At 46.5% G+C, this 19,482-nt stretch overlaps 1 protein-coding gene across 1 annotated transcript in view; it reads right to left on the bottom strand.

Annotated features, from left to right (window-relative positions):
• Window positions 1-462: 462 nt before the first annotated feature.
• The window catches only part of COL20A1 (collagen type XX alpha 1 chain), a 156,446-nt gene continuing 137,426 nt past the window's right edge, over window positions 463-19,482 (bottom strand). The window contains exons 34-39 of the mRNA XM_056844904.1: window positions 18,680-18,715; window positions 12,604-12,670; window positions 9,505-9,693; window positions 3,136-3,213; window positions 1,881-2,036; window positions 463-482 (exon numbers count right to left, since the gene is read on the bottom strand). Coding sequence (XP_056700882.1) covers window positions 463-482; window positions 1,881-2,036; window positions 3,136-3,213; window positions 9,505-9,693; window positions 12,604-12,670; window positions 18,680-18,715 — 546 coding nt within the window. The remainder of the gene's footprint in view (window positions 483-1,880; window positions 2,037-3,135; window positions 3,214-9,504; window positions 9,694-12,603; window positions 12,671-18,679; window positions 18,716-19,482) is intronic.

Raw genomic sequence — 19,482 nt, 5'->3', positions numbered from 1 at the left:
ACAGAGTCAACCGCTCCAAACCACCACTCTTAACCACTACACCACGCTGGCTCTCTTGAAGGAAACGCTGCAAGGATATTAACGGGCACGATTGCTGACGAACCTAAAGGCACAATGAACACTGTTGTGAAATCAACTCACACAGAACTGAATAAGTCTGGATTGCAGCAAACGATCCGTGGCAATACGACAGATCTGACCTCCTCCCGGTACTGTTTCAGCCACCCTTGCAGAGCGTGCGAGACGAAGAATTCACGGTGGGGGGGAAAGAAAAGCAAGACAGAGATGCACATTTGGGTATCGTTTGTAGACGGCTGGACGATTTTACTCGGAAAAACAAGTGGACAAAAACATTGCTGTTGGGGGGGAAACAAAGATCTCCGAGTGGCAGAGGTCCTTTCTGTAGACAGATGTTTCCAGCAGGGGGGTTGGAAAGGGCGGCCACAGCCTGCCTCCCACCCATCAGGGGATCGACTCCGCATCTGGTGACAAACAGAAAGACATGCTGCTTAAACTCCCAAACAAACAAACACAAACAAGTAGAGAGTGGGAATAATTCCCCCAGGACGGGCTTTCCGTGTGACTGACCAACACTGTCTCCCTTCTGATGGGTTGAGTTAGCTTTTAGAAGGCAAGGGGCGGGGGGGGGGGGGCTCCTAAAAGCCATTGATGATGCCATCTTTGACTGGGGACAGTGTTCCTTTCTGCAACTGCACATAAGAGTGCATCTTTGTTCCAAATGCTGCACTCCCAGCCATAACTGAAGAAAATCCTGAAGCAGTGGAAGAAGGTCAGAGCTTTGGATCTACCATCAACCTTTCCACGGTGATCAAAGCATAGTCCCCTCTTTGTTGTCTGGTTGATTCCTTTTTTCCTAGCTCATTATGGGAGCACAGGTGCGTGTGTAAAGATAGAAACATAGAAATATAGAGCTGGAAGGGACCTCAAGGGTCATCTAGTCCAACCCCCGGTACAACATCTGCTATACACGTCCTGAGACACTGGATACCACATACAAGGTGTGAGCTGTGAGCCATGTTTTAAGGCATATGGACTAAATGGCTCACAGGTCACACCTTGTATGTGGTATCCAGTGTCTCAGGATGTGTATAGCAGATGTTGTACCGGGGGTTGGACTAGATGACCCTTGAGGTCCCTTCCCCCCCCCCCTCTCTCTCTCTCTCTCTCTCTCTCTCTCTCTCTCTCTCTCTCTCTCTCTCTCTCTCTCTCTCTCTCTCTCTCTCTCTCTCTCTATATATATATATATATATATACTGGTCACATGTTGGTCATTTTATGTACTAACATCAACTGGTATGTGTTGGTAATATTTGTAACTACATTTGTGCTTTTTAGGAAGCCTGTGTTTTAGGCCCTGTGTTTTAAAAAACAATTGTGCACAATATATAATAAAAATAGATTTATTGGTTGTTATATTAGATAGTGTTTAGCTCAACCCCTTTGGTTTCCCTCAGCTTGAATCTAGCCAACATCAGGGTTGACAGTAGGGGGCTGGGAAATTCCTGGAGATTTTGGGGGTGGACCTTGTGAGGGCAGGGTTTGGGGGTGAGGGACCTCAGCAGGGTATAACGCCATTATGGATAGAATTCCACCCTCCAAAGAAGCCATTTCCTCCAGGGGAGATCATCTATGTGGTCTGGAGATCGGTTGTAATTCCAGATCTCCATCAACCTCCTGCAGGTTGGCAATCCTAAACCAGCTGCAGCATGCAGGAATGCAAAGGATTCCTTTTGCTCAGAGCGAGAAAATACCTTCCCGCAGCCAGCCCTGATGCTAAACCACTGCCCGTATGCACTTATTTATTGAATCGATTAAAATCTTTCCATCCCGCCTTCCTCCCCCGGGGCGTCAAGGTTTACCTCTTAGGGTCTCTTCATAGCAGTCTGAAGTGACACATCCTCCTGTGGGGCCAGGTTCTCCAGGCTGGCCTCTAGCCCCAGGAAACCCAGGGGATCCGGTGCTGCCGGGGGTTCCTTTGGGTCCCTGCTTACCGAGCGGTGCTTCCCCCGCTGGGCCTGGAGAAGGAAGGGAGCGATCTCGCAGGCACCCTCGTGCTAAGGGCTCCTGCTTCAAGACCAAAGGCTTGAGTGAAAGGGCACAGCACAACACCTTTCCCCCGGTTCATATACTCAGCCAAGGTAGGAGAGGGGGGTTACCTCTCCCCAGTGTTGTATATGCAATTGAAAATAGCTCTGCAGGTTTTTTTTTACGGGGCAAAAAGGGTAGGTATGTCATAGAATCATAGAGTTGGAAAGGGCCACCAGGGCCATCTAGTCCAACCCCCTGCATAATGCAGGAAATTCACAACTACCTCTTCCCCACTCCCAGTGACCCTTACTCCACACCCAGAAGATGGCAAAAAAAAACAAAAAACCTCCAGGATCACTGGCCAATCTGGCCTGGAGGAAAATTGCTTCCTGACCCCAAAGTGGCGGTCTGCACTACCCTGGACATGCGAGAAAGGGCCACAAGAGCAAAACACTGATGCAAATACTCCTGCCCTCCCTCTTATGATCTGCCTAAGGTCATAGAATCAGCACTGCTGATAATTGGCCATCTAGCCTCTGCTTAAAAACCTCCAGGGAAGGAGAGCTTACCACCTCCCGAGGAAGCCTGTTCCACCGAGGAACCGCTCTAACCGTTAAAAAGTTCTTCCTAACATTTAGACGGAAACACTTTTTAAAACCAGGACTTGGATCTCTCCCCCCTCCTTCTTTTCAGATTGCTCCATTTTTTGTTTTATGATCTTGAAATGCTTTTTTATGCGGCAATTGGGTTTTTTTTGGGGGGGAGGGAACTTTTATCTCACTACAGCCAATTACAAAGCAGCATTTCAAGGGGTGGGGATTCAAATACTTCCTGATTTGAGCTTGGAGACTGCTGGTGCATAGACTCCCGGCAGGAAAGTGTGGGTCCAGCGAGCAACCTCAGGTAAAACTCCCAGGCATAAACGACCAATGACAGGCTTTGTTACAAGGGGGGTCTTTTTCTTTCAGCAAAATCTGCTGCCCATTAATTGTGGGAGGGGGAACCCCAAGTGATTTGTAATATGAGTGGGAGAGGAATAATTTCTTCTTATTCATGCTCCTCACTCCATCGGCATGTTTTCTGTACCTGCCCAACCTCTTGGTCCTTGTGAGCCATCCATGCCAGGTCCAGAAGAACCTTTCTCCCCCTTGGGTCCTGGAGAACCTGGCGGATGAGACAGCAAAGTTTCATTGGCTTGCATCCCACAGCTAAACCCTTAGGCTTTCTGTGAATAAACAGTGCCTGATACTTCCTTAAACAGTTGTAGTGTAGGCCAGTGTAAGCTACTATAGCAGCCTCAAAATACAAGATATAACATGCTGTTGGAATTTGTTTTTCGTACCAGGTAATCAAATTTGCTAAACATCCCTCTACCACCAGCCCAAATTCTTTCCTCCTAAAAGGCAAAGGTAAAGGTAGTCCCCAAATTCTTTCCCCCTAATAGGCAAAGTCTTTCCCCCTAAAAGGCAAAGGTAAAGGTAGCCTCCAAAGTCTTTCCCCTAAAAGGCAAAGGTAAAGGTGCAAGCCCTGGATCAATACCTACCCTTGGGGTGATGTCACATCACGTCGTTTACTAGGCAGGCTGCATTTACAGGGTGGTTTGCCATTTATTTGTTTGTTGCATTTATATCCCGCCCTCATTCCCAGCAAGCCAGGCTCAGAGCGGGTCACACAACGCAATCATAAAACACCAGTTCAAACATACATTAAAACATACTTTCAAATTCCACACTTCTTAGATTACAGTAAAACAAGATGACATTTAATTCCAAATCACAACTACTAGACAGACCTGGTCAGCAATGGACCCCCAAGCCAGGTTGGGGGAGGATGGGGAGGCCAGCAAGCGAAGGTAATGGATAGTGGCTGCCCTCAGTTGTCCCCAGTCATCTACACTTTACCCCTAGCAAGCTGGGTGCTCATTTTACCGGCCGCCAGAGGGATGGAAGGCTGAGTCAACCTTGAGCCGGCTACCTGAAACCTACTTCCATCGGGACAGAACTCAAGTCGTGAGCAGAGCTTTTGACTGGAGTACTGCAGCTTGCCACTCTGTGCCATGGGGTTCTTTTCTTCCCCCTAAGCTCCAAGTTTTTAAGATCTTTTAAGAAATCTCTTTTTGGAGTCAGAGCCAATTCACCTGTGCAGCAGAATCATTGAGCATAACTTCTCCAGGATAGTACCACTTCGTCCTTTCCTTCTGAAGAGCCTTTATGCTCACCCGTTTAAATACTGCACCCTCAGCAGTGTCAAATGGAAGATATGGAAATCTACCATACTCCGACAGACTTTGCTCATGCAATTCAAAGAAAATTGACACATTATCTCATAAGATGACGGAATGCCACCTCTTTAAACACCACCGAGAAAAAAATGGATCACCCCCATATTGGCAAGAATTCCTGCCCCCATAACGAGAGACAAAAGTCCCCTTTTTGCTGATGGATAGAGATCCAAATATAACACTGTGTGTATTGTGTTAAGTGCAGTCAAGTCGCTTCCGACTCATGGCGACCCTATGAATCAATGTCCTCCAAAATGCTCTATCTTTGACAGCCTTGCTCAGGTCTTGCAAACTGAGGGCTGTACCTTCCTTGATTGAGTCCATCCATCTCTTGTTGGGTCTTCCTCTTTTCCTGCCACTCTCAACTTTTCCTATCATGATTGTCTTCTCCAGCGACTCTTGTCTTCTCATTATGTGTCCAAAGTATGATAGCCTCCGTTTGGTCATTTTAGCTTCTGGGGTCAGTTTAGGCTTGATCTGATCTATAACCCACTGGTTTGTTTTTTTGGCTGTCCACGGTATGCATAACACTCTCCTCCAACACTATATTTCAAAGGCATCTACTTTCTCCCTATCAGCTTTCTTCATTATCCAGCTTTCACACCCATACATAGTAATAGGAATATAACACTGGCCGTGGCCAAATATGCCTCCATCATATTTTCGTCTAAGAAATAACTGCTCATAAGAGCAAAGAAGGAAAGGAAAGGAAAGGTACCACTTCAGGTGGTAGGAGTGCAAACTGCATTATTTGATCATTCAGTTACTTTTTTAAAAAACCTGTCCTGTTAGAGTTGCCAACTCTGGAGTTATAAATTACTGCAGATTTGGGAGACTAAGGAAGGAAGGGGAGATGGGGAGGGACCCCAGGGGGGGTCTAATGCCATAAAGCCCACCCACTGAAGATGCCATTTCCTCCAGGGGAATTGATCTCAGTAGCCTGGAGATCAGATGTGATTGCAGAAGAGGTCCAGGCCCCACCAGGAGGTTGACAACCCTTAACACTGGCATGCCAGAAGAAAATATTTTAAGACAGGCTTTTCCCTGACCTGCTGTGTTTTTTCTTTCTTTCTGTGTGCATGGAGGCATCTCTTTTCCCCATGAAGGAGCATCCAGTCATCCAGTCTGAAATGGTACTATCTAGGGATGAGCTGCTTGAAAAAGATCACTATTCCTGGTTTCCCTAGTTCCATATACCAGTTTGGTATTTGAAGAAGAAGAAGAGTTGAGTTTTTATAGGCCGACTTTCTCTACCACTTAAGGGAGAATCAAACCGGCTCACAATCACCTTCCCTTCCCCTCCCCACAACAGACACCCTGACCATTTTTTGCATGGTAAATAGCAGCGCGTTCCAGGCTGAATTGCCCCACATATTTCTTTGAATTTTGCATGCTGAACCCTCATTACGGAAGTGACTGCAAAGCCAGAGCATACCTGCTTCGCATTACTAAAGAGCCCATTTAACGCAGTCTTTGGTGTTTGCCGTGAAGAATCTCCCTCAAGGAATCACGCAAAACAACAGAGGTGCATTAGCTATGCATATGCTAATGGCTTTGCAAACAGGAACAAAGGAGCAGGCGCGTGGGGGGAGTGGAACTTCTCCTTTTGTGTTGGGACTGAGAAAAGGCATTTTTAAAGTCTCATTTTTAAAAAGAGCTTTGAGCGAGCATCAAAATTGACCATGCAAAAAGTGGCCCCTGTGAGGTAGATGGGGCTGACAGTGTGACTAGCCCAAGGTCATCTAGCTGGCTTCATATGTAGGATTGGGGAATCAAACCCAGTTCTCCAGATCAGAGTCCACCGCTCCAAACCACTGCTCTTAACCACTACACCACACTGGCTCTCAGTTGTCTATTAGGATCCAGGTTTCCCCCCACTCCACCCCAGGATTCCAATATTATTTGGCTCCATTATTCCCAATAGGCAATATTTCCAGAGGGCTGGAAGGGCTGATTTTTTTTCTCCCCAGGGGAACTGATCTCTGTCATCTGGAGATCAGTTGTAATTCCAGGAGATTGTCAGGCACTGCCTGGAATTTGGCAACCCTAGCAGCCACAATGGCAGAGGGCTTTGGTATCACAGAATCAAACCATTGCCTTATTCCAGTTTATCTGCAAAACAACTTTAAATCCTTTCCATCAATGCATCCACTTTGCCTTCTAGCAAAGAATCCATTCCTTCTTCCCAATGCTCAACCACCTGCAGTTATCTTTTGCTAACAAACAGTCAGTGCCCCACAATCACCGTCTGCCATTTAGCCGAGAGGTGCCGAGCCCACATTTCTTTCCAGCTGGTTGAAGATTTAGCAGGCCCCATAGTGGGACTGCTTCCTTGCAAGGGAGCAAACGACCTCCCAGATCAGCAACAGTCTAATCTGACAAGCTGTCCGTCCTGGTTCACCACCCTCTTCTCTTTGCAAGACCACAAAAGGACGGGGAGAGAACCTCATTATTTGCCCATCCATGAAGCTCGGTTGGAGATGCTTCCTACCAGGACATCAGTATAATCACAGCTGTACCTGCAAACAACTTCAGGAGCTACTAAATATAAGAATGGTTGTGGGGGGGGGGGAGAACCCGGAGGGAACCCACCCACGTCCGTCTGACAGATTTAGGTTGGCATGTGATCGCTTCTCCAAAGCCTGCCAATTAAACCTCCAACTCTGACTTTTGGCTATAACTGGAAAGAAAAGCATCACCGCAGGAGGAAACTTAAGCATCCATCGCTGCACCAAACCTGTTCTCTTCTGCTGTAATAATAACATGGCTCATGCCATTCTGGAACAGTGTCGAAAGGGGAGGGGGCTCTCTGAACAGATGGAGGCTTAATCTTTGCGTTAAAACCAGAGAAGCTGCCAGGATGACTCGGAGTTTGCAATCAAATAAAAGTGTCCCGGTAACGCCACCTGCTCGCAATCCAGGACAGCTTTTCACCCTGGGCCGAGAAGGCCAGGAGATAAGCCGGCGTTCTCTAGGAAGCCCAGCAGAGAAGCGACTCCAAAAATAAAACCTGCTCGCGCATGGCTGCTTGCAGAATCTCGCGGTACGCTTCTCCCTATTACAACTCTTTTCCACACTGGGGAGGCCGTTGTCCAAGAATACCATGGTATTTAAACCGCCTTCATACAATCGTAACCTCTGATGACACCCAAGGAGTCATGATGTTGGATCCCCTGTACCCTAAGTCCAGAAGGTATCTAGATATCTGTCCACCCTCACCATCATATCATCAGTGGCAACACCATCGAAATGCTCTGCAGGGGCTTGATTCGGATTGGGACCAGGGCATGGGTGGGGGGGGGGAGGAAAGGCTTCTATCTGTCCCACACTGTTTTCCTGACCCAAAATGTCACAAGGTGGTAGTTATTTGGCAAATGATTGGAGCATTGCCGCTGACACTAGAGCTATCAGCGCAACCTGCCAGATCTCTCTCTGTGACCAGCCATTTCAACACAATCATTGGGGCTGCACAATCATTTGCATTAATAAAGACACGTCTTTAATTTGAGGTCAAGATTAGGCCATACTTTCCGATCCAGTGACCTTGCTAAAATGGCTTGGCTCAGATCAGTTTGACAACCAGTGTGGTGTAGTGGTTAAGGATGTCTGACTAGCATCTGGAAGACCCGGGTTTGAATCCCCACTTGTGACACAGAAGCTTGCCAGATGGCCTTGGGCCAGTCACACTCTCTCAGCCCAGCCTAACTCCCAGGGTTCTCGTGAGGTTAAAATGGAGGAAGGGAATGTAAGAACATAAGAAAAGCCATGCTGGATCAGACCAAGGCCCATCAAGTCCAGCAGTCTCTTCACCCAGTGGCCAACCAGGTGCCTCTAGGAAGCCCCCAAACAAGACAGGCAGCAGCATTATCCTGACTGTGTTTCACAGCACCTAATATATTTGGCATGCTCCTCTGAGACTGTAGAGAATAGGTATGCATCATGATTAGTATCCATTTTGACTAGTAGCCATGGATAGCCCTCTCCTCCCTGCTCTTAAAGCCTTCCAAGTTGGCAGCCATCACCACATCCTGGGGCAGGGAGTTCCACAATTTAACTATGTGTTGTGTGAAGAAATACTTCATCAGTTTTGAACTTCTCACCCTCCAGCTTCAGCAGATGACCCCCACCACCACCACCACCATGTTCTGGTATTATGAGAGAGGGAGAAGAGCTTCTCCCTGCCCACTCTCTCCATACCATGCGATCTAAGCTGCTTTAGGTCTCCATTGGGGAGAAAGGCGGGGTAAAAATTAAGTAAATAAACTAAATTACTGCCTGGATGGAAGACTTCATGAGAATCTTTTGCATGCTACCCAGTAAACCAAGATGGAGCACACATGAAGCTGCCTGATATGGAACCAGAATATTGGTCCATTGGGTTTGTATTGTCTACCGGCAGCAGTTCTCCGGGGTCTCAGGCTGAGGACTTTCACATCACATACTACCTGGGCCTTTTAACTGGAGATGCTGGGGATTGAACCTGGGACATCTGCATGCCAAGCAGATGCTCTGCCCCTGAGCCACGGCTCAGATCAATCCCTATCACTATTTCCTAATTGGGAGAGTCCCGCTGAGGACATCTTTCATGCACATGCTTTACCAGATGACCACAACACTGACTCCCATGTGTCACATCACTTCCTACCTGATCCCTTTAACAGGAGATGCCAGGAATTGAAAGTGGGACCTTCTGCATGCAAAGCAGATGCTCTTCCACAGCTTTCCAGGGTCTCAGGCAGAGATCACCTACTGCCTAGCCCTTTTTTTTCTGGAGATGCTGAGGACTGAACCATAGATGTTCTGCATGCCAAGCAGAGGATTTACCATATGAATAATAAAACACTGCCAAACCATTCAGCCAACCATCTACTGGACAGGAAAACTACTGTGTGTTCTTCAAGAAAGCCAGCGTGGTGTAGTGGTTGAAGTGTGGGACCAGGATCTGGTAGAGCCAGGCTCGAATCTCCACTCTGCCATGGAAGCTCCCTGGGTGACCTTGGGCCAGTCACACACTCTCAGCCTAAACTACCTCACATGGTTGTTGTGAGGATAAAACAGAGAAGAGGAGAATGATGTAAGCCGCTTTGGGTTCTCACTGGGGAGACAGGTGGGCTACAAAGGAAGAAACTATATGAATAAACGAAACCCCATGCAAGAGACACCTCTTTGGGTACCTCGTTCTCCCGGGTAACCATCCCTGCCTGGCTGCCCGGGCATCCCCACTTCTCCTCTTTCTCCTTTCATGCCGGGGGGTCCAGGAAGACCCGGGGGTCCGGGCTCTCCTGCCTTCAATTTGTCTTCCCAGATGGGAACGGGCTTCCTCGTGTGCTCGTGGATGAACGAGTCAAACTTCAAAATGTGCGCTGGAAAGAATGAGATAGAGAGAATGGTCATTTATGCAGGGGAAGTTTGTGTTTGATTTGCTGCACAGTTTTCTGATCCGAATTCTCAAACATCATATGCATGAGGTCTCCCCCACCCCCGAAGAAATTCCAGGAATACCTTGTGATTAATTATGCACCCCAGTGAATCGCAGAGCTTCTGAGTCCCTCCCCCTGAAAACGCAGCCTTGTTGCAGTTTACTTGGAGGGGGCGGGCCAGCTCTTCAAGGGACTGCTCCCTGCCTGTCTGTGTGCTTTTTGAAGAGCTGGCTATTCCTCCCCTCCTTTCTTCAACAGTTCCCTGCCAGGAGCTGCCTTCCAGCCTCTCTTCGGTTGGTGTCTTCCTGCACATTTCATGAAGCTTTCACTCCCTCTTTTGTGCTTCACTTTGAGGGAAGGGGTTGGATGGGAGAGAGACATGTGGGAGGGAGAAGCCAGAATGGGCATGGGGAGAGAAACCCCAAAGTTAGGACTATGCATGGCAATAGCAGGGATTTGCCTCACTCTTGTCCCAAATCAGAATTTAAATTTGTTATAAAACAGCATCCTAGAATTGCGGGGAAAGAACGAGGTGGGAGTGAAGGGACTTCTAAAGGTTGGTAAAATCATGAATAATGCAAAGGAAGCCTCAAAGCAGTCCAGCAGGGTTCATGAGCTAAATACCCCTGCATAAGGTCACCTCCCTCGCCCCCTGCATTTTCCCACATTTTCCCACATTTTCCCACATTTTCCCCACATTTTCCCACATTTTGCTCGTGTTTTCAGAGACTTGTTTTATCTCAAATTTGAAAATGTGAGCAAAATGCAGGGAAACACAGGGGGAAAGGGAGGCAACCTCTGTCGGGAAACACAGGGGGAAAAGGAGGCAACCTCTGATGGTCAGAAACGGCATGCATAATCAACACAAAGACCCGAAGTCATTGGAGGGGTTACCGCGAGGGAAACAGCCATGCATAAAAGGCCTCAGTATCTGCTCCTACACCTGGAAAATGTGTAAACCTCTGCACATGTAAATGGACAGATCGTGTACCCCTGTATTTCTATAATCACCACTATTTTGGACATGGCAAGTGATGGAAAAGAGGCCATTCTAGATGCAGTGACACACGCAGAGTTGCTACGGGCACTCTGCTGTAACAGTGGAGGGTGTAACTCTGCTTTGCACTGCATGAGTGAGTGAAACAGCCATACATAAAAGACGTAAGTCCAAATATACAGGATGAAGGAGAAGCACACATCAGCTAGATTTTAGGAGAAATAGAAAGGCTAAAAAAGGTAAAGGTGCAAGCACCGGGTCATTCCTGACCCATGGGGTGACGTCACATCCCGATGTTTCCTAGGCAGACTAGGTTTATGGGGTGGTTTGCCATTACCTTCTCCAGTCGTCTACACTTTACCCCCAGCAAGCTGGGTACATCAGATAGATTTTTGGAGAAAGAGTACTGTAGGCTAATTTATTCCTTTTCGCCCAAACAGCAGGACTCAAAGCAGAGTATCTAAAAATCAACAGACTCGGAAATTTAAAGCCATGACGCATAAAAAGCCAACAACACAGAACGTCTTAAAACACAGTCCCTATTGCCTGACAACAAAGCTGTCTCTTCATCACAGATCACCGAAAATATGTTTGAATAGTCGAGCTTTATATAATTCTGAGAAGTGCTGGAGGATGTAAGTGGGGGGGGGGCTTCCTTACTGCTTTGAGGAAGGCATTCTATAATACAGGAAGGGGCACTGAAAACACTCGGGTGATATGAAACCAATTTATCAGGATGAAATTAATTGACCCGGAGGTGGGGAAAAGCTAGACAAAAAAATGGAACGAAATCGTATGCTAATCCTGATAGTAATCAGATTACTAGAAAACATAGGGCTGTCAGGGATAATTTATTAAAGTGGTGCTTTGGAGAATGAGGAGCATATTAGCCCTCGCATGGACAAAACCCTGCAATCCAATTAGCGAGGAAGAGACTGGCAACCCCTGTCAGGGTTGCTAACTCTGGGTTATGAGACTGCTGGAGACTTTGGGGATGGAGCCTAGGGAGGAACTAGGGTTCCCAATGGCCCGGTTATGGCAGGCAATCGCAAGCCGATTGGTACTACTGCCTGCCGACTCTCAGCTGTTCAGTGGGCGGAAGCAGGCCGGGGGAGGAGCGATCGGCGTTATCTAAGCAATGACATCACTTCCCGTTTATGCAGAAGTGCATTGCACTGGGGGGACGCTCTAGCACTTGCAAAAAAAAAAAAACTCATAGACTTTTTTTTTTGCGAGTGCGAGAGCGTCCCCCCAGCGTGATGCTGGCACTTCTGCATAAACCGGAAGCGATGTCATCGCTTAGATGATGCCGATCACCGCCCCCCAACCCTGCCTTCCTAAACCTCCTGCGGGTTGTGAGGAGGGACCTGGCAACCCTAGGAGAGACCTCAACAGGGCATAATGCCACAGAGTCCACCCCCACCCAAAAGCAGCCATTTTCTCCAGGGGAACTGATCTCTGTCATTTGGAGATCAGTTATAATTCCAGGGCATCTCCAGGCCCCACTGGAAGCTGGCAACCCTAACTCCTGTGGATTTGGGTAAAATTCACACTGAAATGAAGTGCAGGCGTTCCCAGGATGGCTGCTTTTCTGGGAGGCCAGCGGGCTGCCCAAGTTGATCAATAGGGTTGCCAACCCCCAGGTACTAGAAGGAGATCTCCTGCTATTTCAACTGACCTCCAGCTGATAGAGATTAGTTCAACTGGAGAAAATGGCCGCTTTGGCCATTGGACTCTACGGCATTGAGGTCCCTCCCCTCCCCAAACCCCACCCTCCTCAGGCTCCGCCCCAAAAACCTCCCGCCGGTGGCGGGGAGGGACCTGGCAAGCCTATTGATCAAGAAGGCTGCTCTTACCCTGAATCAGACGCTCGCAGGCCTGGTTAACCAGGTGATAGATAGTCGCTACGGACTGCGGTTCACCCTAAGGGGGGAAAGGATAAAAAAAAAATTCAGCATGTGCAAAGCAGGTGGAGTGCGGTAGCACACCCAAAGAGTAAAACCTCAGTCCAAGATAGCACATCAAGAAGAAGTCAGGGCCAGAAACCTCCTTCTTAATATGCTATCTTTCTACACTCAGGGAGTTCATTAACTCAGAGGCATATTGATACCCATGACACTTCTTTGAGTTCTGAAGGGGTGCGGGCCTCGGAAGCCATCTGCATCAGATAGCAAGGGACAGCATAAAAGGAGGAATCACCTCTCCACCCACCCCCACCCCCCAAAGACTTACCAACAACAGAAAATTCATTTCTTTGGGACCTGTTCTGTGACGTGACTGGCCAGGAAGGGGGTTAGTGCAGTTTGCTTCTGTCTTTTTTATTAAAGGAAATTTATAATACCTCTTGGGATCATAAAATTTGAACTAAAATAAGATCCATTGGCATCTCCCTGGAGGAGTTAACTTTCTCCCCGGAAGTTTATATTTTTAAGACAATCAAGCAGAGGCTTTTAGATATTGAACTTCAAAAAATGCAGCCTTCTCAACCTGTTCATCAGCTATACTAAAACTTAAGAATGTTGCGGGATGTATCCCCCATTATCTATACAATCTTGATAGTCCTAGCCATCGCAGAGTTTTTTCTCTTGCGTGAGTAAATGCCTTCCCATCGAAGTTGTTATATGGAAGGTTTCAAAATATTCCTAAACATGAACGGAAATGTGAATGTGGCTCTAACTCTTTGGACTCAAACTCTTTGGACTCAATCGAGCACGTATTGCTAGATTGCTCACTATACGCGTCCGCTTGGAAGAAATGGTTAAATACTTGGATACATTCTAAATATTACCTTCCTAATAAAATAAAATGTCAAATTTTATTGAACGATACAACAGTAGAAATCACTGTGGCGGTGGCCAATTTCTTAGTCGATGTGTTAAGAATGAAAAATTTGGGAAACTCTGTTATGATTTTATGTTTATTTTAGCTTTTTTTTTTAGCTGATAGTAGTATTTATACTGTATTTTTTCCTCTTTGTAATATTGGATATGCCATTAAAGGTTTATTGATTGATGATTGATTGATTGATTGAACAGAAAATTCATTTCTTTGGGACCTGTTCTGTGACGTGACTGGCCAGGAAGGGGGTATATGCATTTTGCTCATTCCCCCACCCCACCAAAGCTGGAGCCAGTCCTGATTTAAGATTTAACATATTCATGGTGCCACATGACATTTCCGATAGCCTGTAAACACCTACACCACTCCTAGCCTCTGGCCCGCTTCCGTTGTCTTCTTTGCCACGTGGGAGAAGCTTAACTATATTTGGAAATACGCCCACCAAACCAAGAAACAAGCTATGAACTGATGAGTCACACCATGAATATGTTAAATCTTAAATCAGGACTGGCTCCAGCTTTGGGGGGTGGGGGCTGAGCAAAATGCACATACCCCCTTCCCGGCCAGTCATGTCACACCTCTGTACTGTTGGCTTGGCTACTGACAGACTGACTTATGTCTCTGGCCTTGGCAACCTCTCCCTATGGCCGCCCTGAAAGAGAAATCTCCCCCCTTTTTTTTGGAAACTGAAACCAAATAGCATCTCCCTTCCCCAAGCAAAGGGCGGATTCCCAGCTAGTCTCTGCCTGCTTCAGAATGACCCCAAAAAGTGTGGTGAGACCACACTTGGAATACTGGGTACAGTTCTGGTCACCACACCTAAAAAAGGATATTACACAGCTTGAGAAGGTGCAGAAAAGAGCAACCAAAATGATTAGGGGACTAGAGCAACTGTCCTATGGGGAGCGGTTAAGACGCTTAGGGCTGTTTAGCTTGGAAAGAAGGCGGCTAAGGGGAGATATGATAGAGGTCTATACAATTATGCATGGTTTGGAGAGAGTGGACAGGGATAAGTTTTTCTCCCTCTCCCATAATACTAGAACACGGGGTCATCTGCTAAAGCTGGAGGGTGAGAGATTCAAAACAGATAAAAGGAAGTATTTTTTTTCACACAACGCATAGTTAAATTGTGAAACTCCCTGCCCCAGGATGTGGTGATGGCTGCCAGCTTGGAGGGCTTTAAGAAGGGAGTGGACATGTTCATGGAAGAGGGGAGTATTCATGGCTACTAGGCAAAATGGATGCTAGTCATGATGCATACCTATTCTCTCCAGGATCAGAGGAGCATGCCTATTATTTTGGGTGCTGTGGAACACAGGCAGGATAATGCTGCTGCAGTCGTCTTGTTTGTGGGCATCCTAGAGGCACCTGGTTGGCCACTGTGTGAACAGACTGCTGGACTTGATGGGCCTTGGTCTGATCCAGCATGGCTTTTCTTATGTTCTTATGTTCTTAAAGGACCTCCCTTGCATCTGCCAGGAGCACCCAATCGGAAAGAACTGCTTCCATCCCAGGATTACACATTTAGCTTAGAAAACCTCCCCTCTACCCCAAGGCACAGAAACATATTTTGTGGTAGGGTGGCCAGGCCAAGCCTGGAGACTGGCAGGATGGTTGGAGGTAGGAACATGGTGAGAGGGCTGGTGTCACAAGTATGATGATATCACTTCTGGGGAAAACTCAGAAGTGACATTGGTAGCTTTGGGAATTGCTAGAAACTCTGGTTTTACCACTGAGTTTCTGGAAACTCTATGATAAACCATGAAATTTCCACTGATTCTACCACAGCTGCTTCTAATTTTCCCCCAGAACTAGGGTTGCCAACTTCCAGATACTAGTTGGAGATCTCCTGCAATTTCAACTGATCTGCAGTTGATAAAGATCAGTTGACATGGAGAAAATGGCCGCTTTGGCAATTGGACTCTATGGCATTGGAGACCCACCCCTCCCCAAACCCCACTCTCCTCAGGCTCCGCCCCCAAAATATCCCGCTGGTAGCAAAGAGGGACCTGGCAACCCTACCCAGAACTGACACCATCACACTCACAAAGTCAATGAGTTTTATTTGTTTTCTTCCTCTGCCTCTTGGAACAGCGGTGAACAATGGGAGGCTGGGGTGGGGAATTCCTCATCCTGACTAGTGTAATGCCTATGATCTTCATTATTATTGGAAATGTATGCTTTTATGCTCAGTCCGCATACTCGCACTTATAAGGATGCTAAGCCCAGGGTATAAGGGTTAGCATCTAGCACAATACCATGTGAGAGCACATATATGTAATCGACATGCAGCCCCAGGTACAAGGGGTGAAGTATTAATCCTTGGAACAGATGCCCTAATGTGTAATCACTTAGTTAGCATGAGTCTGGCAGATGCCATTATGAGCTGCCTGGTACAGATAGCCCCCATAAAGGGGCCCACTAGTGATTGAGGCTACCAGGGGCGTCACTCAAGAATGTAGTTTCGATTCTGCATGAGGCTCAAGTTGTTATCCAGATGTAACGCCTACGGTTCTCTAATTGGATATGCTAATCCAAATGTATCCATTATTGGATCTTTGTGTATCTATGCACTATATTACGTATTTGTAACACCCCTGACCAAAAGTTATAAACTTTGTTGCAATCCTTTGTTCTCGGTGTGGATGGTCCCGCGCTTTGGGGCAATTGCACCCGGCTGCTTTATTTTGGCCACAATAAACAGATCGTTTAGTCTTTCAACCTCCTGCTGCGTTATTATCATTGGCTACTAAATAATAATACAGGCATATCACTAGGGGCCAGTTAGGAGATCCATCAGCACATGAACACATGAAGCTGCCTTCTACTGAATCAGACCCTTGGTCCGTCAAAGCCTACTCAGACTGGCAGCGGCTCTCCAGGGTCTCAGGCAGAGATCATTCACATCACCTGCTTGCCTAGTCCCTTTAAATGGAGATGCTGAGGATTGAACCTGGGACCTTCTGCATGCCAACCAGATGCTCTACCACTGAGCCACGGCCCCTCCCCGCAATATGCTTCTTCAAGAAATGAATTTTAAACATTTTGTTTGGGCCCCAAATTGCTGTAAGAATTTGGTCTTAATAAACTAATATTCAGAACAATAGTAAATCAAAACACAGTTGTATGAAGATGCCATCTGCCAGAAAATTCTGATGCTTAAAAATTAATCTGGACAAATATTATTTAATGAATTCATTTCTCACTGTATAATGAAGGCTGCGTCTACCGGCCATTTCATTGTGATTGAATAACTAAACTCCATTTGGAACCGTATCTTTGATAGATAAATAAACAAATATATTTTCTGTGGCAGATAATAAGTAATCAAAATGCAGAAAATGACTCGAAAATGGACATTGCTGTTATCCATAAAAGCTTATAACGAAATGAAAATTGAGCCCTCTATCAAACAGCGAGATGTCTGATGACTTTGTTTGGATCGATGTGCAGTTCTAGGGGAAATTAGAGGAAAACTGGGCAGGGTGCCCAGGAAATAAAAATGAAAAAAATGTCATCACATCACCATATATATATATATAAAAGGGAATATATAAAAGGGAAACTTTGCAGGGTGCCGTAAAGTGGCATAAAAACCCAGAAAGGTGCCAAAAGGAAACAATAAAATGTCTCGCACCTGGCTCTGATGATGGTGGCAGAGGGAATCTAGCAGAAGCTTAAAAGCTATCAGTTAACCGAAAAACCTAAATGGAAATTCAGCACATCTTAGAGCACCCTGTGAGACATGGGAAAGTGGAAGCAATTCCGTAAGGTATCCTGTCGCTCTGGCTAGCAATCTCATCCACTCAGTCCCCAAGTTTTAAGGTTGGGGATTTTAAAGATTTTAAAGAATCCAACATGGATAACTTTCTGTTTGTTTAACAGATTCACATTCAGAAGTATTTAATGCCTTTACATTTTTTGGGCTCTAATCTGGAGAACCGGGTTTGATTCCCCACTCCTCCACATGATCAGCGGACGCAAATCAGGTGAATTGGATTTGTTCCCCTGCTCCTGCCCATGAAACCAGCTGGGTGGCCTGGGGCTAGTAACACTCTCTCAGCCCCACCTACCTCATAGGGAGTTTGTTGTGGGGAGGGGAAGGGAAGGTGATAGTAGCCGGTTTGAGTCTTCCTTAAGTGGTAGAGAAAGTTGGCATATAAAAACCAACTCTTCTTCTGCTTCTGCTTCTTTTATTCATGGGTTGTTTCCGCTGGATGTGCTGCTCTCTCAGTGCTCAGTATTTGCAGACAAATTCTCAAAGCACTGTGCATAGGAGCTTTTCCCCTGAAGAAATTTCCATGGGGAGCAGTTGGAGGAAGGGTAAAGGCAAGTGGGAGGGAGAAGCGAGAATGTGGCGTGAGGAGACAAACCCAAACTAGAACGGGACTAGCAATCGATTTGGGCTCGATGCAGACATTAACCCTGGGGTAAAACAGCATCCAGAAAAGGCGGGGGAAACATGGTGAGAGAGCAAAGTGACTTCTCTTCCTCTCTGCATGACAGACACCCTGTCCCTGTCACTTCCATGTTTACCCCAGAAGTGACATTAATTGTTCTCCCCTCAGCTGATCTTTTCCATCTGCCAGCCAGCTGAGATACAGCAAGCAGCCCCCTTTATTGGCAGGCAATTGCCTGCCTTTACCTGGTATCTGGCAATTCTATCACTTGTATAGGAATAAAGATGAGAAAAATGGCCATGAAAACAGCAACAGAAGAGGGAATCAGTGGTCGAACAGTGGCTGTGAACAGCAACAGATAAGATACATCTAAGGGGAGATGAACACATGAATACATGAAGCTACCTTATACTGAATCAGACCCTTGGTCCATCAAAGTCAGTATTGTCTACTCAGACTGGCAGTGGCTCTCCAGGGTCTCAGGAAGAGGTCTTTCACATCACCTACTTGCCTCATCCCTTTAACTGGAGATGCCGGGGATTGAGCCTGGGACCTTCTGCATGCCAAGCAGATGCTCTACCACTGAGCCATAGGCCATCCCCTATTTTGAAGTCAGAACCCAAATGATATCCCGCACAAATGATATTGAGCTGGACAATGCAGCAAACCAAAAGAGAAAACCAAAGACACTCACTTTCTCTCCCCTTTCTCCTTTAGGACCAGGCAGCCCCTGGAGAGAAGAGAAAAACAAAGTACAATTATTTATCTAGGAGACGCGGAACAAAAATTGAAGGGTTACATTAACTGGAACATTTTTTTAAAAAGAAAACTGTCACACGTTTAGAGTTGCCTTCTGATGTGATTCTCTGGGGAAACCCGTAAGGACATAACACATTTCATGCCTCCTTTTCAAAATGCCTCCTTTACAGATTTCATTTCCCTTCTCAAACTGAACCATTTTCCTGCAGATCGTAGGCAAAATCCTCTAAGAGTAGCAACACTTGGAGAATTTATCAATTCCTGACAAATCTGTATCCTCGTCTTTCTTTCTTTCTTTCTTTATTTCTTTATTTCTTTCTTTCTTTCTTTCGCCATCAACTCACAGCTGATTTATGGCAACCCAGTAGGGTTTTCAAGGCATGAGATGTTAAAAGGTGGTTTGCCATTGCCTGCCTCTGCATTGTGACCCTGGTATTCCTTGGAGGTCTCCCATCCAAACATTAGCTGGGGCTGACCCTGCTTAGCTTCTAAGATCTGACAAGACCAGGCTAGCCAATGGGAGGTTGGCCTGGATGGATTTGGGGCCCGTTCTAACTCTAACTGAGGCTGTCGTACTTTGGTCACATAATGAGAAGACTGAATGAGTCACTGGAAGAGACAACAATGCCAGGAAAAGTTGAAGGCAGCAGGAAAAGAGGAAAACCCAATAAGAGATGGATGGACTCTATCAAGGAAGCCACGGCCCTCAGTTTGCAAGACCTGAGCAAGACTGTTAAG

This window comes from Euleptes europaea, chromosome 2, assembly GCF_029931775.1.
Source record: "Euleptes europaea isolate rEulEur1 chromosome 2, rEulEur1.hap1, whole genome shotgun sequence".
Lineage (NCBI taxonomy): Eukaryota > Metazoa > Chordata > Lepidosauria > Squamata > Sphaerodactylidae > Euleptes > Euleptes europaea.
The sequence above is the reverse complement of the archived record's forward strand: the minus strand, read 5'-3'. Positions and strand labels throughout refer to the sequence as shown.